The sequence below is a fragment of the Gallinula chloropus genome, assembly GCF_964237585.1.
Source record: "Gallinula chloropus genome assembly, chromosome: 2".
Taxonomy (NCBI): domain Eukaryota; kingdom Metazoa; phylum Chordata; class Aves; order Gruiformes; family Rallidae; genus Gallinula; species Gallinula chloropus.
The window spans coordinates 106,737,710-106,755,936 of NC_140086.1; the positions used below are offsets into that span (position 1 = coordinate 106,737,710).

At 40.5% G+C, this 18,227-nt stretch overlaps 1 protein-coding gene across 1 annotated transcript in view; it reads right to left on the reverse strand.

Annotated features, from left to right (window-relative positions):
• HECW1 (HECT, C2 and WW domain containing E3 ubiquitin protein ligase 1) overlaps nucleotides 1-18,227 on the reverse strand; it is a gene marked incomplete at both ends in the record, with an annotated part of 179,193 nt that overhangs the window by 46,930 nt on the left and 114,036 nt on the right. Inside the window, 6 exons of the mRNA XM_084260642.1 lie at nucleotides 1,128-1,224; nucleotides 1,404-1,509; nucleotides 8,515-8,649; nucleotides 9,241-9,426; nucleotides 12,240-12,361; nucleotides 14,843-14,973. Coding sequence (XP_084116768.1) covers nucleotides 1,128-1,224; nucleotides 1,404-1,509; nucleotides 8,515-8,649; nucleotides 9,241-9,426; nucleotides 12,240-12,361; nucleotides 14,843-14,973 — 777 coding nt within the window. The remainder of the gene's footprint in view (nucleotides 1-1,127; nucleotides 1,225-1,403; nucleotides 1,510-8,514; nucleotides 8,650-9,240; nucleotides 9,427-12,239; nucleotides 12,362-14,842; nucleotides 14,974-18,227) is intronic.

Sequence of the window (18,227 nt, forward strand, 5' to 3'; positions counted from 1 at the left end):
TGTTACAAATCTCATTATGCACTGGCTAAGCTGTCTAGTCCCTATCACTGGTCAATTTAATTCCTTGCTCAAAGGGAGATAAAAGCCTCATCTGTTCTCTGAGAAATCGAGAATTCAAATTACAGCTGTGAAAAAGAAAAATGAAGTCTGGAATAATTTGATGGTGAAGATAAAAAAAAATCTCAGTTACAGAAATGCACATCTTGAATACTGAGAGCATTTTTCATTCTGTCTCCTTCATTATATTTCAGTGTATTAATTCGTCCAGGAAGGAAGTCTAATCCTTACACCCAAAGAGCTCTTTGTCTGGCTCTTACAGGTAAAGGACAAGTCAGTAAGGCCATTGGCAGAAATGGCACTGCAGAAGCTTGAAGGTCCTTCTTTTGCTCCTTCTTCCCTCCCTTACCAGTCCTCCAGACACACTACAAAATAAATCCATGGTTAAACTCTTAGGTGGTGCACACTGGCATCATTAACACTAACACCAGTTTAGGTTCTTGGCCAAAACAGCTAATTTAACCTGTGGAATTAGAATGAGTTAAAATTGTACTGGCTTTTTTTTTTTTTTTTTACCTAATAGGAAAGGAATGGGCATAAGAAAAAGAAAGATGCAATTTAATTACTTTGGAAAGGATTACCGTTAAATTAGAAGTGAGAGTGACTAAAGACAGGAGTGCAATCTACTTCATAATGTTCCTATTTCTTTATAAAATTGAGGGGGACTATGTCCATGGCATGGGTGTAAATCCAACCACGAGGTAAAATCCTGATTCTGCTGAATTTACAGGGGTTTTCCTATTGCCCTCCATCAAAACATAATTTTAACACTATCTTCTGAACAGATAATCATAGGTGAAGACAGAGATTCTGTTATTCAATAACATTTGTTGAAATTAGATATGCCATGTTTGCACACAGTTTTTTTTGTTCTTCTTACTTCTTGGGTATCTGTGGAAAATAACTATAATAACTACACAGATTCTGGTGTTCCACAGCTATTTTTTAATGGTGATAGTTCCATGTGTGGCCCAAGGTCATCTTTTGTACAACAGGTACTAGAATTTGTTTTTCCCCACTACTAGAAGTTCTTCCTGGAATTTGGTAAGCAGTCTGGAAAAAAGCAGTACCTGAGTGCATGGTTTCTGGCCAAGCTAGGCTGACGCTCCTGCAGCATCTCAAAAATGTTGGGTTGGCGTAGAAATGCAACAATCTTGTCATTGTAAGCTGGAAAAGGAAAAAAAAATAATTACAGAGTCTTGTTTACCATTGAAGGGGCCTGGTCGCTCTGACTGGACTGCTAGCGAGGCATAGGGCAACAGGGAGCAGTGCATGTGGTTGATGAGAAGTTCTAAAAAGCATCTTTGTGAGTACTGCTTTGAAATGAAAAAAGAAACTTGGCTTACCCAGAGGTAATGTCTCATGATGGTGCTGGTTTCGAATAGCTGTTACGAGACTATTGCCTGGTCTGGCCAACAGAGTAACTCCTCTGTTTCGAGAGACTTCAGAGGCCTGCAAATGGAAAAGGGAAGATTGGTGAACTGACAATCAGCAGCACATCAGTCAGTGAAAAGGTTTCTCCTCCTTACTACTCAGACTTTGAAAAATGGCCCGTGATGCTGATTGACTGAAGGAAAGTCTGCCTAACTTGCATAACCAGAAATAGAAGTTGAATTGTATGCATTAAAAAAACAGAACATGATCTGAAGAGTTGATAAAAAGAGTAGTAAGAAGGAAATTTATCACTCCTTCTTAACAGATGACCAAAATAGTACTGCTGTCCTGAAGACAGCATGTAGTAAATGGTATCACGTCAGGAAGGAAGATACATTAAAAGATGGGAAAACACTTAGATAGGAGGATATTAAAAGCCATGAAATGACGTCTGGCAATCTGTCTTCAGTAAGCCATGGCTTGCTGTGTAATTGTAGACTTGTGCAAGCCCAGGGGAACTCCACAGTGTGACCATGGTGAAGCCAACAGGGGAGCACTGCTACAAAATGTGTGCAAGGACACCCCGCATCAGGACAAGATGCAAATGAATTCCAATCGCCATGCTGCAGGGTCGATGGCTGCTCCCTTCTCACTGCACAAATTGGAGCACTCAGCAACCACTTTGGGAAGAAACTGCCACTACTCCAATATTTTAAATGCTTAACTCTGCGTCCAAGCAAATGGTGCCAATCCATTTTCAGTGGCCCGGCCAAGTGCCAGGTCTTCCAACCGGATATAAATGAAAGCTGAGAAGCTCAATGTGGCTGGCAAGTTGCCTCTGGAGCACAGAAACCATTAAAATGTTTATATGTAACAAGAAACCAGTCAATGCACTTTAAATGTGTCAATACATGGGTTAGACAATGAAAAATCTTAATGATTCTAACTAACCATACTGTAATTGAAAATACAAAACTGCTGTGAAAGTGCCCAGTGAATGTTTTGCTCTCTCAGTTATGATTTCACTTGTACCCATTTTACATTGGTATGGACCTGCTGATTACAAGAGGTATCCCACTGTCCAGGAGAACAGTCAAGCCCAAAGTATTTAATGGACTGATCTGCTGACCTTAGTCCAAACCTTCCCACCTTTAAAAATAGGAAGAACTTTCAAGCAGGTCACATATAATTTGCTAACTGCAGCAGCAACTAATGCCACCAAGACTGATGCAATTTTCACATCATCTACCTTTTTGTCAGAAGCTTTACAAGTGCAATGAAAATCTTGGCTGCTAAACTAGCTATTCCTCCTCTCACATACTCTCCCTCCTGCCCTGTTAAGCAACAGATTTGAGGTGTACTCTTTCTGCTCTGACCACCTTGCTCGTCCCAAGACCATCAGTCTTGTTCCAAAGCCTTTTTAAGACACAAGTCTCTCTGTGGTCTCTAAATCTTCTGCCTTTGTCTCCTCCTCCCAAGCCCATGGGCCAACCAAGACTTCAGGTTTAGCTCAGGCAGCTCTCGCCCTGTGACCCAATCATCCACCCTGATAGGCACCATGTGGCCTTTTATGGCATTCACTCTATACTATGGAAGAAGGAGGAAGCTTTTGTGCAAGAGGTGCCCTATAATCCATTTCGACAGTGGGCATGGGGCTGTTTTGGGAACAGCTGTTTCTTGGGCTGCCTGTGGGCAGCACAGCCAAAATTACACGTTGACCTGTGATCTGTTGTATTAGTGAAGATCACAGAATCATAGTGTCATAGACTATCCTGGGTTGGAAGGGACCCATAAGGATCATCAAGTCCAACTCCTGCCTCCTCACAGGAGCGAGTCCCTGAGCGCATTGTCCAGACGCTTCTTGAACTCAGCCAAGCTGGGTGCTGTGACCACTTCCCTGGGAGCCTGTGCCAGTGCCCGACCACCCTCTCAATAAAGAACCTCTTCCAAATATCCAACCTAAACCTGCCCTGTCGCAGCTTCATACTGTTCCCTTGTGTTCTATCACTAAAGAGGGGAGATGGCTGCCTGCTCCTGTACTCCCTCTCATCAGGAAGCCACAGACTGCGATGAGGTCTCTCCTTAGCCTCCTCTTCTCCAGGCTGAACAAGCCAAGGGTCTTGTGTTGGATGGTGCTAAGGCATCATTTTGCTCAGCTTCTCTATTTCCAGGGAGCTCTGGAGATAAGGTGAGGGTGCCTCTTCCCCAGTTCCTTGTAGAATGGACTTTCAAGGGAGGGTGGATGGTGGGTGAGCCTGTTTTTAAGGGTGGTCCCTGACACATCCTCAGCAGACAAATCCTGAACCTGTTCCTACACATTTACTGAAAAGAAGATAGGAAGGGGGAAAGGGAGGAGTAACAGAGGAGTAGCACCCACCACCCACAAAAATCAGAAATCAGTTGGTATTTGCTCTTCACTTGGGAACTTCACGGTACTTCTGCACAGTGTGGGGTTGGATCCTCCCCTTGCTCATGTCACCTAATTTTGTCTCTTTTTTCCATTGGGCTAGCCTTCCAGTATTGCTGAGTGAGCCTGAACATATTTCTCCTGAAGCAGAATTCTGTCCCTGTACTCAGCATTGGTGAGGCCGCACCTTGAGTGCTGTGTCCAGCTCGGCTCCTCACTCATGTCCAGAGAAGTACAGCCAGGCTGGTGAAGGGGTTGGAGAGCAAACCTTAGGAGGAGCAGCTGAGAGACCTGGCGATGTTTAGCCTGGAGAAGAGAAGGCTGAGAGGAGACCTCCTCACTGCCTACAATTACCTGAAAGGAAGTTGTAGAGAGGTGGGTGATGGTCTCTTCAGCCAGATGACAGGAGACTGGACAAGGGGAAATGGCACAAAGCTGTGCCAGGGCAGGGTCAGATTAGATGTTAAAAAAAATTTTTCACTGAAAGGGTTGTCAGGGCCTGGAACAGGCTGCCCAGGGAGGGGGTTGAGTCACCATCCCTGTATATTTAAAAAAAGGATAGGTGAGGTACTTAGGGATATAGTTTAGCATAGGACGGGAATGGTTGGACTTGATGATCTTTAAAGGTCTTTTCCAACCTTGTGATTCTGTGATTCTGAGAAATGCACTAGAGCCCACGAAGAGAAACCTTCACTCCCCTCTTCCCATATTCCCATTTCTGTTTTAGTAGGGAAAGTCATCTAGATTGTAAGAATACACTTCTGTATGCACCTTAACATAATAAATTGCACGCTCTGGAGTTTACTTCACTTCATCATCACCATTAGGCATGGCTAATGCTGTGTTTAGATCATGGTCTTAATGCATTTATACCTCTAAACAGTTTTTCAATGGCAACACAACAGGAAAATTCCCAGTGGTCTAATTAACTTGTGTTTTGCTAACACTCCTCTTTCCAATCTTTTAGCTAATATAGTACAATTGATTGCTCCAATTCAGTGTTTAATCACAATTGCCTTGTCTGCTTTGACTTTCTAATTGAATCGTTTAATTTAGATTAGCTCACTATTCTCTAATTAAAAAAGAGTGACCCCTCCAATGATTTAGTGACCTGGTTCATCTAGTGCAGGGTAATCTGACAGATTTAAGTCAGGGTTTAACAGCTTTGCAATTGATCCTGGGATGTTGCAACCAGAGTGGAGGGTCTAAACTATCACAGGAGCCTTTCAATCATCTAACACTCTTTCCTGGGTTTTACATAGCTGCTGGATTTGAGAGGGTCTTGCCCGGTTGAGTCCTGCTGCTTGCTTGTTCTGATTCGGGTCAGTAAGAAGATTTATAAACTGCTATATCCCTGTACCTCCTCTGTTCTTCTTGCAAAGCAGAAACTCACGCCTCTCCTTTATGGGTGCCTGCTTCTTTCTCCTCTTTCTCTTTGAAATCTCTACCCTGTAATCATACATACTGACTTCCATTGCAGATGGAAAGCCCCTTAGAAGGAAGAGAAAGTGCTTCTGACTCATTCTGTTTATAGCAGCAGCAGAAGGAAACAAAGCACTTAGTGACCCATGGTCTTTTAGCTACTGATGGCCAGTATAGGTACCCGAACTTTTCTTTTAAAAACTAGGTAACCAAGGGAAGCATCAGCCACATTTTCCCTGTAAAGACTGATACCATTAAAGATGTGCTTACTCAAGAATCTGTAGCATTTTTGTCAAATTAATACATAAAGACATTTGATATTAAAAATCTACTCGGGTGGACATCAAAAGTTTTTACAGAGGTCCTTCATTTAGGAGAGTTATTTCAGCATGAAGAAAAGCATAAGTATTACAGAATAATTATGAAATAGATGCTTTCTTTTGTAAAGAGGGAAATGAAGTGCTATTATATGCACAGGTATCTTTCTAGAAAACAGCCCACTATATACATATGAAGGGAAAAAGAGCAGTGCTAATCTCTGCTTGGCCTATTAATAGTTGTGGCAAATAAGTTGAATAAAAGTACTTGGACACAGCAGCCAGCCTTCTACAGAAGCTGTACAATTGCCATGTCTACTCTCTACTGAGAATTATTTTTAAATATCATAAGGCAAAGAAAACTGTCATATTTGAGAAAGCACATTTTTATGTTTCAATTTCATGAGGGAGTTCTAAAACAACATTTGAAATACTAAAAATCAGTTCTTTGTTTGCACTGCAAGATATTCTTTTCAACACCACAGATTATTAGCCAGGAGTCAAGGCCACATTTTGATGAGCCAAAAGGATTTAGAAGATCTAGGGATGTCATGGAAAGGAGGGCAGGAGACCACCATTTTTACTTCAACACCACAACCTACTTGCTGGACTGCTCCTGGCCATGGAGCTCAGAAGCTTGGTGGCTAAAACAAATCTGGATTTTCTACTTAGTTTTGGCTTGAAAGTATGAAGAAATGGAGACCCAATACCCATGTGATCATTAGTTCTTGTTCTTAATAAATTTCAACCCTGCCTTATTTTGATTGAACTAGTTTGGCTTTTACTATGAAAACTTAGTCCTCTCCTAGATTAAACAGATCTTTCTATTAATGGTCTAAGAATTCCAGACATTACATTTGCTTTTTTGTCCACTGTTGACTACTGAGATCCCAATTTCTTAGAACAATAATAATTTCTTTGCAGTGACTCAGCTGAGTCATTACTGAGTGTATGAAGCTGAGGTATCCTTTTTTTCCCCACTTAGGGCTCATCTGCCTATAATTTCTGTCTGCAATTTTCTCAACTGACTACTCAGTGTCACAAAATTCCTAGGCAGTCCATACAATGCTCTGTCTAATCATTCTGGCACTTGGGCAGGATGTCAGGTGTGCACGCCAAGACAGGGGGTAGAGTTTTTCCTCTCATTACCCTGGCTCTTTTCTGGTGCCTCTCTGGCACCCACAAGCAAACCATGCCTGAAGCTTCACTGTTCTGTTCTCCTTCAGGCTCATTTGGCATCTGTACATAATGTTCAAAATGGTGGTTGTTTTTTTTGGTCCTTTATACTATCCTGGTGACAGATTTTAGAGGCCACACCACCTGCTCAGTAAAGAAACCAGCTGGACTGCAGACAGCTGACACATGGCCAGGACAAAGTCCCAAGTGTGTCCCTGCAGACATGATTTATAGGATAAAAGCTCATCCAAATATACTTGGAAGAAATGGCATGGAACATGCGGCTCTTAATAAATGGGCTGAGTTGCAATGGACTGAATCTTTTCCTTGTAAATGGGGGGGTTTTCAGCACAGATCCAAAGTCCTTGGAGATCAATGGGAGTCCTTCCAGTGGAGCAGCAGATACTTCCAGAGGGAAAGCTACTGACTATGACAAGGGTGCAGAAGCAGTGTGGGACTCGGGCCAGTGAGACTGCGAGATGAAGGTGCCAGCAGTGATGGCTCCCCAGACAGAAGGCCTCATTTCCTTGACTGATCATGCCAAATCAGTGGCCTTGACAAGGAGTTTACAATTTCCCTGGAGAATCATTAATCAAAAGTATTCAATGCTTTTTACTCCCTTCCTTGTACTTAGTATTTTGGGATTATTGCAAATTTTTCTTTGCCAGACTCGCCAGCACTTGCAAAACCAAGTGTACTTTTTGTGACAGGTCATCTGAGATGCTCAGCGGTGTTTCTGTCCCAGACATGGTGAATTTGTAAGCAAGCCCCAGGCAAGCATGGGCCCAAATATGAGTCATCATGCAGGTGACTTTCACATCAGTGCCAATAATTCAGTCACAATAACAATGCTAAACTGCAGGCTGTTGGCAGAGGGAAGTTGCTAAGTTGGTGGGAATTTATGATTAAACCAGATCCACTGATACACTTCTATCTTCATAAAACGCGCTACTGTATTCACCCAAGATGGGGAAAACCTACCCAAACTACTTCAGACTTGTCTACCTTTGGCGCTCAAGTACTGACCTCATACCCTAATCACCTCCCAGTACCAAAACCATTTGGCAGTTGGGAGGTGTTCAGACTGGTCCTGCTGCAGTGACTTTTAATGTCAATTTCACAATCATTTCTCCTGATGTTTTTCTGGACGTGGAATATCCTTAGGAGATAATTTATCTCAACTCCTAATCAGCTTCAATCTTTACTAAACCTTCAACTGTATGGATATGCTATATGAAAAATCTGTTTCCTGGTACTTTTTCCTCCTTAAATCCACAGTACAAACCCTGGGTTTATGCTTCTATCAACCCTGCCCGTGCCCTTAAGTGATACAAAACATCCCCATGAAGCATAGGTAAGATGTTTGATGTGATTGAAAGCTAGGGAAGCAAACCTGAACATACATTACTACACTTGCTAGGGAGTGTATCACAGTGTCACAGTGGGGAGCGAAGAAACATATGAGGCTGCTAAAGTATTAGGCTATAAAAATAACGAATGACTTGAATTTACTAAGTCAAGACTAGGATGTTAAACATTGATTTTCTCATCATTTCACTTTGGTTATTTAGCTTTACTTGTCTAATATTTTATTCTGAAAATGGTCAAAATATAAACCTTCCTTACCAGTGAGCTTTGAGATAAACCCTCAAGAAAGAAAATAATCCCCAAGGCAGTCTGTTCAAATGCATTTCACAGATAAGAGGTGCTTTTAATTCTACAGAAGGTTGCTGTCAAAAATAACAGCACTGCTAGTATTACCTCTCCAGCGCTGTAGCTACGAAGTCGCTGAAGATGTTGCCTGTGAGTCAGGTGATTAGGGAGACGACCATTCTGCAGCGGGATCCTGGGATCTATGAAAGTGGTGGCACGGCTGTTGTGGTCAACGAAGAAAGACTGAAACACAGAGGAACAATGTAATTTTTTTGGTAAGACGATTGCCAACACTGTGAAGGTACTGTGGGATCATACAAGGAAAACTACTGGCAGTTGTGTGTCAGAAATACCCTGCTTAGGCATGGTCCATGGAAGACATCTGCAAACAACAAGACTTTCTTAGCCAAAGCCAGAATAACTCTTGGGAAACACGTGGAGCCATGCAGGTCAAAATCACGTGTTACAACCATTAAGTAAACAAGACAGAGAGATTAAAATTACTAAGGCATGCTGCTTTAGCCTCTCTGGTGGTTCAAGAACACACTCAGCAAAGCTTCATTGGAGGCAGGCACACTAAACCAAATTTTGCAGTCATGAAAGAGCTACATTCTGATTTAAACTTTTCTGTTTGTCCTATGCTGCTCTGGCTATGGTGTGATATTCCATAGAAAGCTAGAGAGTCACAACTATGCTCCGAAGGATTTGTCCTTAAAGCTTTTTTATGCTTCTAAAATAACTTTTGCTTGCTGCTTGTGTAATTTAAACCAAACATCCACCTGTAGCCTGATGGTGGTGTGTTAAGCAAGTGATTAGCTTTGCTGACACTCTTACCTTGCCCTGCTGGTCAGTTTTGATTTCCCAGCCACGAGGAAGCTCCAGTCGGGTGTCAGCAAACATGTTGATAAAATTCACCAGGTCTCTGTTGTGCTGGTAGCGCTCAAAATTACGAGCGTCTCTACGGATCTTCAGAATCATATGCTTCAAGCAGGTACTGTTAGTGAAGACTCGGTAGGCACTCTGTGTGATGGAAAACAGAAGTAAGGAAAAGCAGTTCTGATGTCAAAAGAACATATTTGGCTATTTCATGGGATATATATCCAAAGAACTAAAACAAATGCTGGTTTAGGATTAGGTCAAGAACCACTTTCACCTCATTGTTTTGATTTCATTGACTACATTACATCAACACTTAGAAGTATGAGGTATAACCTGGAAAGTGAAATATCCCACACCTTATGCAGTTACCTTGTGCACACGCTGCCTTTCTAATACACTCCACAAAGAGGGTCAGCTAAAACACCGCACTCTCAAGATGCGTGTAATTGTGCCTATCTCATTGCTATCACTGGCACACAGAAACACCGCTTGTGTGGCTGGATGATGCCAGAGAGATGCAAAGACAGCTGTGAAGATGTATTTATGCTATAATTTAAATCAAGAGGCTTGTAATAGGAATCAGGAACTTAAGGGGACTGTGGTGCAGATGTCTACATCTAAGGTTGCTATCTTACTTATGGTCACTTTATAGCCACAGGACAGAAACAGACACTTTCAATTCTCTATTTTTGGAAGATATAAATCATTTCCTGGAACTATTTGTTTCTACAATGACTAGAAATCATGTCAGATGAAGATGTTGTCATGAGACAGATGAACGCCAGCCCTGAGGCAGGTAATTGTTCCTCACAATTGGCATTAAATGCACCTCTTAGGGGAATGTGCCCTAATGAAGATCTGAGTGAGTGCTGCTCTGGTTGCAGAACAGGAGCCAAAGTCACCTGTATGTGCTGCCTCAGTGTATTCAATGATGTAGCACCACAAAACACACTTGTGATCACAACACCTCTTCTCGTCCACAGGCTGCTGCTCTTGGGATCTCTTACTTCAGGGAAAATGCTGCTCAAGACAGGGTAGGAAACTTTGCAAAAATCTGCAACCTTTCTGAGTATTTCATTAGAAAAAATGAGTGCTTGAGTTCTGCTGGTTGACCCAAGTGATTTAATCACTCAATCCTTTAATCAAGGATCACTGGAAGACTTGCATCTGTACCTAAGTGAGCCCCAGCATGTCCACCTGTAGTCTGTCCTGAGAATCTGACTCAAGAGCTTTGAATTCTTGATTTCTGTGCACTTTTGATGCATTTTAACCCAGAAATGCAATAAAACATTTGTAAGTATTATCTTTATCATGTAAGGATTTATTGTGGTGGTAGTGCTGAGAACACTCCCTGAAGCACTGTATCCCTAATTATGGCAAGGATTGGTAAATGTTATGAAATCACAGAGATATGATCTCTACCCTGAAGATATGACCTGCTTATGACCCAGGAAAGCTTCATGGTCACAAATTGCTAAGATCCCAGCTTACTTCATGACAGAAGTTGTATTTTCATCTGACATGATCAATGACTGTCTGAGTATCTCTTAGCTGCACTAAGGGAGGAAAAAAAAGAAAGTAGTTTTATCATGCCATGGAAATAAAATATCTGAAAAATGAGAACCTTTCCCTTTTATTTCTAACTGCTGGATAATATTTTCCAATGCTAACTTCACTGGCATAATTAATAACTTGAAATTTTAATAGGGGCTTGTGGTTAAAATATTACAACCATGTTAAGCCAAAAGTTATGTGGGCCATTATTTCTGTACAAGTGGAATCTGTGTGACCATTTGACAGATGTTTCAATAGATTACTCTGGCTCTCATGTTAGAGACAACTTTATAAGTTCAAACTGAAGGCCCCTCTTAGATGTTTTTATTTCAGTGAGAAATAAATTGGAGATTCAGACTCTCGTGAGATTTTCCTTGTGCCACTATGGAATCAGTTGCTCATTTTGCTAACAACTATGCCAAATGAAAATGATATTGCTCCCAGCTATGAATCATTATGTATCACCCTGTCAATGGAAGAAATTATGTGCACTCCATAACCTAGTTCAGGTAATATCAGATGAGTTAATATAACCCTTCCTCTGCAGGATTTCATGGGAAACAATCTCTGGCAGATGCTTGGAGAAGGACAGCTGGCTTCAACCCACAAAGCCCCACAGCCAAAACTTAATGTCTGTAGTTAGCTAAAGACCTGTTCTGAGGCAACCCCTGAAGTGTTTAAATTTCTTTTCCTTAAAAAAAAAAAAAAAGGCATCCCAACCCAGAAATAGTTGATCTTGCAAATGTTCAGAAGTCATGTGAAGATGCCTAGCTCAACTACATTCAATATATAGGACTACATCTGCTAGTGAGATTTCCCTATCTGCTTCCTCCTTTTTTCCACTCCATGCCAGGTTTACAAGAAGACATGCAGTTTTATTGCATTAATAGGAAAAAAAGTTATTTAAACTTTTGAAAATTAATTTTCATTCTTTTTTTCAAAATAGCTACACTGATTCAAGCTAATTATTTCTTCTACTGCATTATGCCCCTGTGTTTCTTGGGAGTGCAAACTGCAAGAGCAAATATATTTTTTTCTCTGTTTCCCTGAGACTTGGTGGTATCTGAGTAAGATTTCCAAGGAACATGGCTCAAAAGTCTCCTTGCAGCAACAGACAAAAGAATTAACCAAGCCAAAACACAGAGCTCCTGCTTATGCTGTAAGGATAACTTTAACAAGCCTCTCTGTAACAGGAATTCCTTGTGTGAGGCAGAAATCCAGCAAGAGCCTCCTTGGAGCAGCCTGCCTGTATCGTCCCCAACCTGGTCTGATACTCAGAATGGACAACTGAGCCCCAAGTCACAAAATTCAAATTCAGTGTGCACTATCCTGAAAGGCCTGAGGCACAGCATTTGGATTCAGAAATCAGCTGTGTGAGAGCACAAATCATAATTACTCACATAGTTTGCATGCAGCACAGTGAAGAACTCGGGATTGGTGATGAACTTCACAGCTGGAGACTGCAGCAACAAGGTGATTTTTTGAGAATTCACAGGAGAAAGGGAACCTTCCCTCCTAATCTCTGGACCAAAAAAAAAAAAAGGAAAAGAAAAGCAAAATCTTATTAAAGCAGTGGCAAGCACAGTCAATTTCTTAATGTTTACTGAATGGCTATGTAATTTATTTTACAGAATAAAAAAGTCACCATACTGCTCAACGCACCTACCTTCTTTGTGTTTTCAAGACACCTGCTGGCAAACTGGTAGATGTTCTCCGTATGGTTACTCTTGCAGTGCCTACAGTAGCAGGGCAGGAGCTGGATGACTTTCTGTACTGTATGTTATAAAACTGTGTCATATCTACCGCTGTCCGTAAATATCAATGTGACCACAACAGGTTTGGTTCAATACTGTTACCCAGGTAGGTCCTGACTGGTTCTTCCCAGTGCCAAAGTTAGAGAGATCTGACTTCCCAATCCAGCCTGAGGGGTTCACCAGCAGAAAGCATTTGGTAGAAAGACTGGGTAAGGAAGCCCCATGATCAACTACTCATATCCATACTGGTGCTCCAAAGCATTGCCCTTTACTTAAAATTGCATTCTTTTTAGCAAGTTCATGTTTTTGGGGCCTCAAATGGTAAAGAAAACACAAAAACAGACACAAAGGGATTATCTGTGATCTGCATCAATTCATGAAGCACAAGAGCAGAACCCAGCATTTGAGAATGTAAATTCTGAAAAGATGGGAACTCCTTGACCTTCTACAGTCACCAGAAAAATACTTCCTGCCATGGAATTATGGCTTGAGTATGCAGTTCTGGCATTTCCAAATGCAAGCTGACTAGTATTTGCAGTCCAAGGAAAATGGATGCAGACATCATCAACAGGATAAATTGATTCCTGTTTTTTCTTGTCAAATACCACTTCTTCTTTCTTCCTGCTTACATCACCCTTCATCTTTTAATTCCTGGCATTTTATACAATATTGACTTTTTCCTCTTAAAAGCAAAGCAATTATCCATAGTAAAACTCACTTCCTAATAACTTAAGATGAGATTTTTCATACTCATTCGCTCTTGAGGCTTAAAATAAAAAAGTAAATGTTACATAATCAACTGACCTAAATACTGGTAGAAATACTTACTAAGTTAGTTGTATTATGTAGGCTACTCTAGTAAATAATTATACATATTACAAGCAATAACTATGTTGTTTATAATTAAATACTAATAATACGATTCAGCTTTTAGCATAGAGAACTGGGTTCTACCTGTAAGATCCAGTGTAGGTAAAAGGCTCTGACAAATTGCAGTTCAAAGGATTGCAAAGAAATTTTGAATATCAAACATTAATCATTCTTGTTCAAACTTTTTTTCCAAGCTAAAACCCCCAATGGATCAGGAACACACACAGGCAAAGGTGAGTAGTTTTCTGAACTTCTTTAAAAGGAAAGTTTACTATTCCTGAGTGCAATTCTTCCTACTCGGCATGGAACATCAGAAAATTCAAGCAGACAGTGTGTTGGTTCTTTCCCTTTGACAATGCTGTTTACAGAGGGATGGCAAGAAGTCAGACAGACAACACAGATCACAAGGTTAGGTGGAGGTAAGAGTGATCCAAAGGAAGAGAACCAGCCACTCATTTTGGTGGTGCAAGTTCTCAAAGAAAGAAGACAGTGATAGTTATTTTTGTGTGTCCTCAAGTTGCATAGTGGGCACAAGTCTGATTGCTGGTGGTTCTTACCTGAAATAAACACTTAGGCTATGGTTTCAAAAATATTTTAAGAAAATAGAGAATATAAGTACCACCGAAGAGAGTAGAAGAGCTCCCTCCTCATCCCATCCTGCCCTGGGTACACATTCTCCTGCTTGCAGTGACACTTGTTTTTGTCTGGTCATCTAACAAGCCAGACAAAAGAACCAAACTAGCTATAAACAACATTAAGTATAAGAAACAAGGCTATTTTTGAGACAGACCATTTCTCTGAGCTGTGATGGGGTGCTGTCACCTGAGTTAGTGATGAGCAACATGACAGCTGTGCCTCCCTCAGGGGCAGCCCACACTTAGATAAGCTTATGGCTATCACAGAACTGCAGCTTTAAAAACCACTAGTATTTCATGCTCGAGGCCAGGGCTATTGCAGGTGTGACCACATAGGCAAATGTGGCAGCATAGAAGCCATGCCCAGAGAAGATAAACTGCAATACCCCAAGATAAAATCACACTGCAGCAAAAATAAGAGAGTGTTGGTTTTGCAGCTACTAAGCTGAATAAAAGCCATATGCCTTTTCCATTTAAATTTCAAACAGCCCTTTACTAAAGTAAAAGTCCTTTCTCTGTCTTAGCAGTTGTTAAGAAAAAAAGCTGAGGACCTTTGTATCCAGCCATGTTCCTGTAGCTTCAGGTCTAAAACCTGTAGCTTCAAGTCTAAATCTCTTTTAATTAGCTTTTGCAACCTGGTATAATAGAGGTCCGGTCTCCCATAGAAATACAGATTTCCCCAGAAAGGAGTGTTATCACTGAGCAGCACTGAACAAAAAAGTGCCATAGCTTTTTTCCCCATACCTGAGCTTGGCTGGGAAGGCTCTGCCTCAGAGTCGCTTCCTCCTCCAGTAGGAACTCTCTCCACCCTGTTGTTTACTACAGCATCATCTTCAGTCCTCTCCGTTGCAATAGTTCGCTGGATATTTTGGTATCTACATATGTTCAGAGAAAGGAACAACATGCTTTAGTTAACAAAAGGGCCAACCATTACTCTGCAAATATGGCATTTTGCACTGACTCACTGAGAGCTGCAGAGGGTGCAAAGCACGGGAGACTCAAAGGTCAATTTCAGACAGGTATTTAGGCCACAGTTTACTGTTAGGATTCCCTTTAAAACTTCTGGATACCTGGAAAGTGAAACTGCTGGTAAATCGAGGTTCCCCCTCTCATTTAATCTTACAGTAGCATAACCAGTGAAGTAAGGATCAATCCTGTGATGCACTGAGTACCCTTCAATCTTTCTTACCCACAAACTCAAGCCGAAAAAGGCTATTAAGAATGTTCACAAAATGTCTATTATGATACTGCACAGACAGTACTTCAGAAAGTGTTCATTTTCATGGGCAATATTGTTTGTAAACTAGCAGGTAGGGTGACCTCAAAGAGCTACAATCTAAATGATATGTCAGCCATGGAAAAGTAGGCCAGCATGTAACATATAAGCTGAGAGAACACTGTGAGGATGCAAGTGTAATGTCCATTTTTGGAAATCAGTGGGATTGGGTATTTAGCTTGGGTGGTAACTAGTTGCCAAGCAAGGAAGAAGAAAAAATATAGAAATAAGTAAACAACAGTGAGGAGGACAACAGAAGAAAATTCTGAATAAAACCTGCAAATGCCTTAAAAAAACCTATAATGTCATTTCCATACTAATCACGGAACTAATAGCCACATTAGTTGATGTCAATGGGACTGATCACGGTCCTAGTGAGGCACCCAATCCTAAATACTTTATCAGAACAAGAACAAAGTGTATACCTGGCTGTGGGAATAACCCAGAGTGTTTTGAATTCACACTACACACACAAAAAAAAAATCTAGCGAATTTGTTCACTCAAATAGACAGATGAATAAGATGATTTCTTTGGTTCTACTGGCAAGTTATGAGTCTAAGTCTTATATATTTTATAGACAGAGAAAGACAAGAAAAAAAAAGTCTAAGGAAAAAGAAACAGAAAGAGAGAGAAAAGGAAGGAAATAAAACAGGCTCTCAATTTTTTAATTAGCTTTAATCCAACCCAATGCTTTTTATCCTTATTTCTGGATTGCATTTCCATATGTATATAGAACAGGTTGGCTTTACTGCCTAAATTTAATCTGATATAACATTGTCTGTCTCTCATTTTCCTGACTTACACTTCTTTCTTTCCTCAAGTTCTGACTTACAAATTTTCCTGACTTTCCCTCTATTTGTTAATGTACACTTTATTCCAAATTATTAGTCAGGAGTTATTTCCTCAAAGTGACATGGGATCATTAAAGACAAGCAGTTAGGATTTGGCTTTTACATCTGCCAACGGAGAACATCTCCAGTAGCTCACTGCAACCCAGTCTTGAGCAGAAGGGTTGGAGACAATTAGGAAAATAATTAAAATTTTAATAGATTTATGCTAAACTTTCACAGGACTATGCAGGTGCCCCAGAACTCAAAGGCATTTGAAGCTACATTTAGTGTGTATTTTGACAATAAATGGCATATTTAGAAGGTTAGGGTTTTTTCTTCCTCCTAAATTGGGGGTTCTGTCTTTAACTAAAAATCCATCTTTAGAAGGAAATTCGGATAGCAGGTTTTGCAGCAGCATGAATTTTCTGCAGTTTCAAACCTTCTGTTTTAGACCCAAATTTCACATTTTCATTCACTTGACCGCAGGCAATTGAATGAACTTTCCATTCCAGTACTGGAGGAGTTTTACAACACCCACATGCAACAGAAATGGGGGGAAAAAAAAGTTCATCTAATCAAGGGATATAAGCACACATATAAAAACCCCTTGTAGCTTCAATTTAATTAGATGATAGAAAATCCCTATTGGCAAGCCTTACAGAGTAACACTAGCTGTATGTGCCAACAAAAGGCTACACTTTTCTTTTGGGTCTCAATACTATAAAACCACCTTATATAAATACCAGAAAATACCAAAGTAATTGGAGAAAACATTGAAAGTGCAAAAGTTATGGGAATGCCTCTGGAAATTTCAGTCTCCTTTCAAAGTGATTTGTCAAAGAAATGGAGGTTTAGAAATAACCCTAATAGTGTAGACAGCCACAGTGAGGTATAATTTCTTATGTTATTTACTACCTTTTAAATTAGTGCAAAGATCAGTCTAGATACACATATGCTGCAAAGGATCTTGCCAACAGAGCTTGAACAACAAGGGCTGTTACCTGCTTTGCTAACAAGTGAGCAAGTGAGGGAGCACTGTAGAAAATGAGCACGTATTCAAAATAAGAATTATGGAGTTTGCCCAACACCTGGATTCCAGTTTTGCATTCCCTGTATCCTCAAGTGGCTAGTATAGCTAATGGGGAGCTCGGAGCACAGAGGGAAAGCAGGACTAGGCTCAGTCACAACTATGTTTTAGGGTTTTTTAAAGCTAAATTTCCAAAGCTTTGTGGTTTTGGCTGGATTCGAAATACCAAGCTTCCTTGTCATATTTTGGTCTTTCCATTCCCTTCCAGAAATGAAACCAGGAAGCTGAAAAGTAAGTAGATTGGTTTAAAAGGAAAAGTTGCCAAGTTTTTTTCAAACTGCTAAGTGATTCTGAGTCCAAATTTTGTTTGAGGTTAAACAAAAGTTCAAGCTGCTGCTAATTCTATTAGCAAGGTCTATGTTTGGTGTTGTCTCACCTAAAATGCTTCTCAGGTGCGTTAGCTGAAGAACATTTCAAATTATAACATTTGAAATGCAACAAAACATATTTCTAACAGGAGTGCTTAAAGCAATGCCTGATCCTCTACAGCACTGATAATAAACACTTATGAAAAGCTGTTTTCCTCACAATCCTGAAATCTGAAATTAGCTTTAGGACAACAATAATAATTTTAAGAATTACAACAGCCAGGTTGTGCATCTCTTTTATTAGAATCTTAGAAAATGACCCTGAACCATGGAAGATGGCGATGTCCCTATTCAATTTCTCAAATCAACAGAGATCTTTGGCAGAGAGTAGTGTCATCAGCTTTTTTTCCCTTTGCCCCAGGAAGCCACGACAGCTCATGCTTATTAAGTTATAAAGTGTTTAGTTTACAATGGAACTCAGGTAAGGAGAGATGCCACTGCTGAAAACCCTCCATACTACTCACATCCTTACTGGATTTGTGAATACTAAAAAGAGGAGAGATTCAAAGAATACCAGTTGTATTAATTGTCGATTCCCGACCCAAACCAGTGGTAACCAAAGCATAA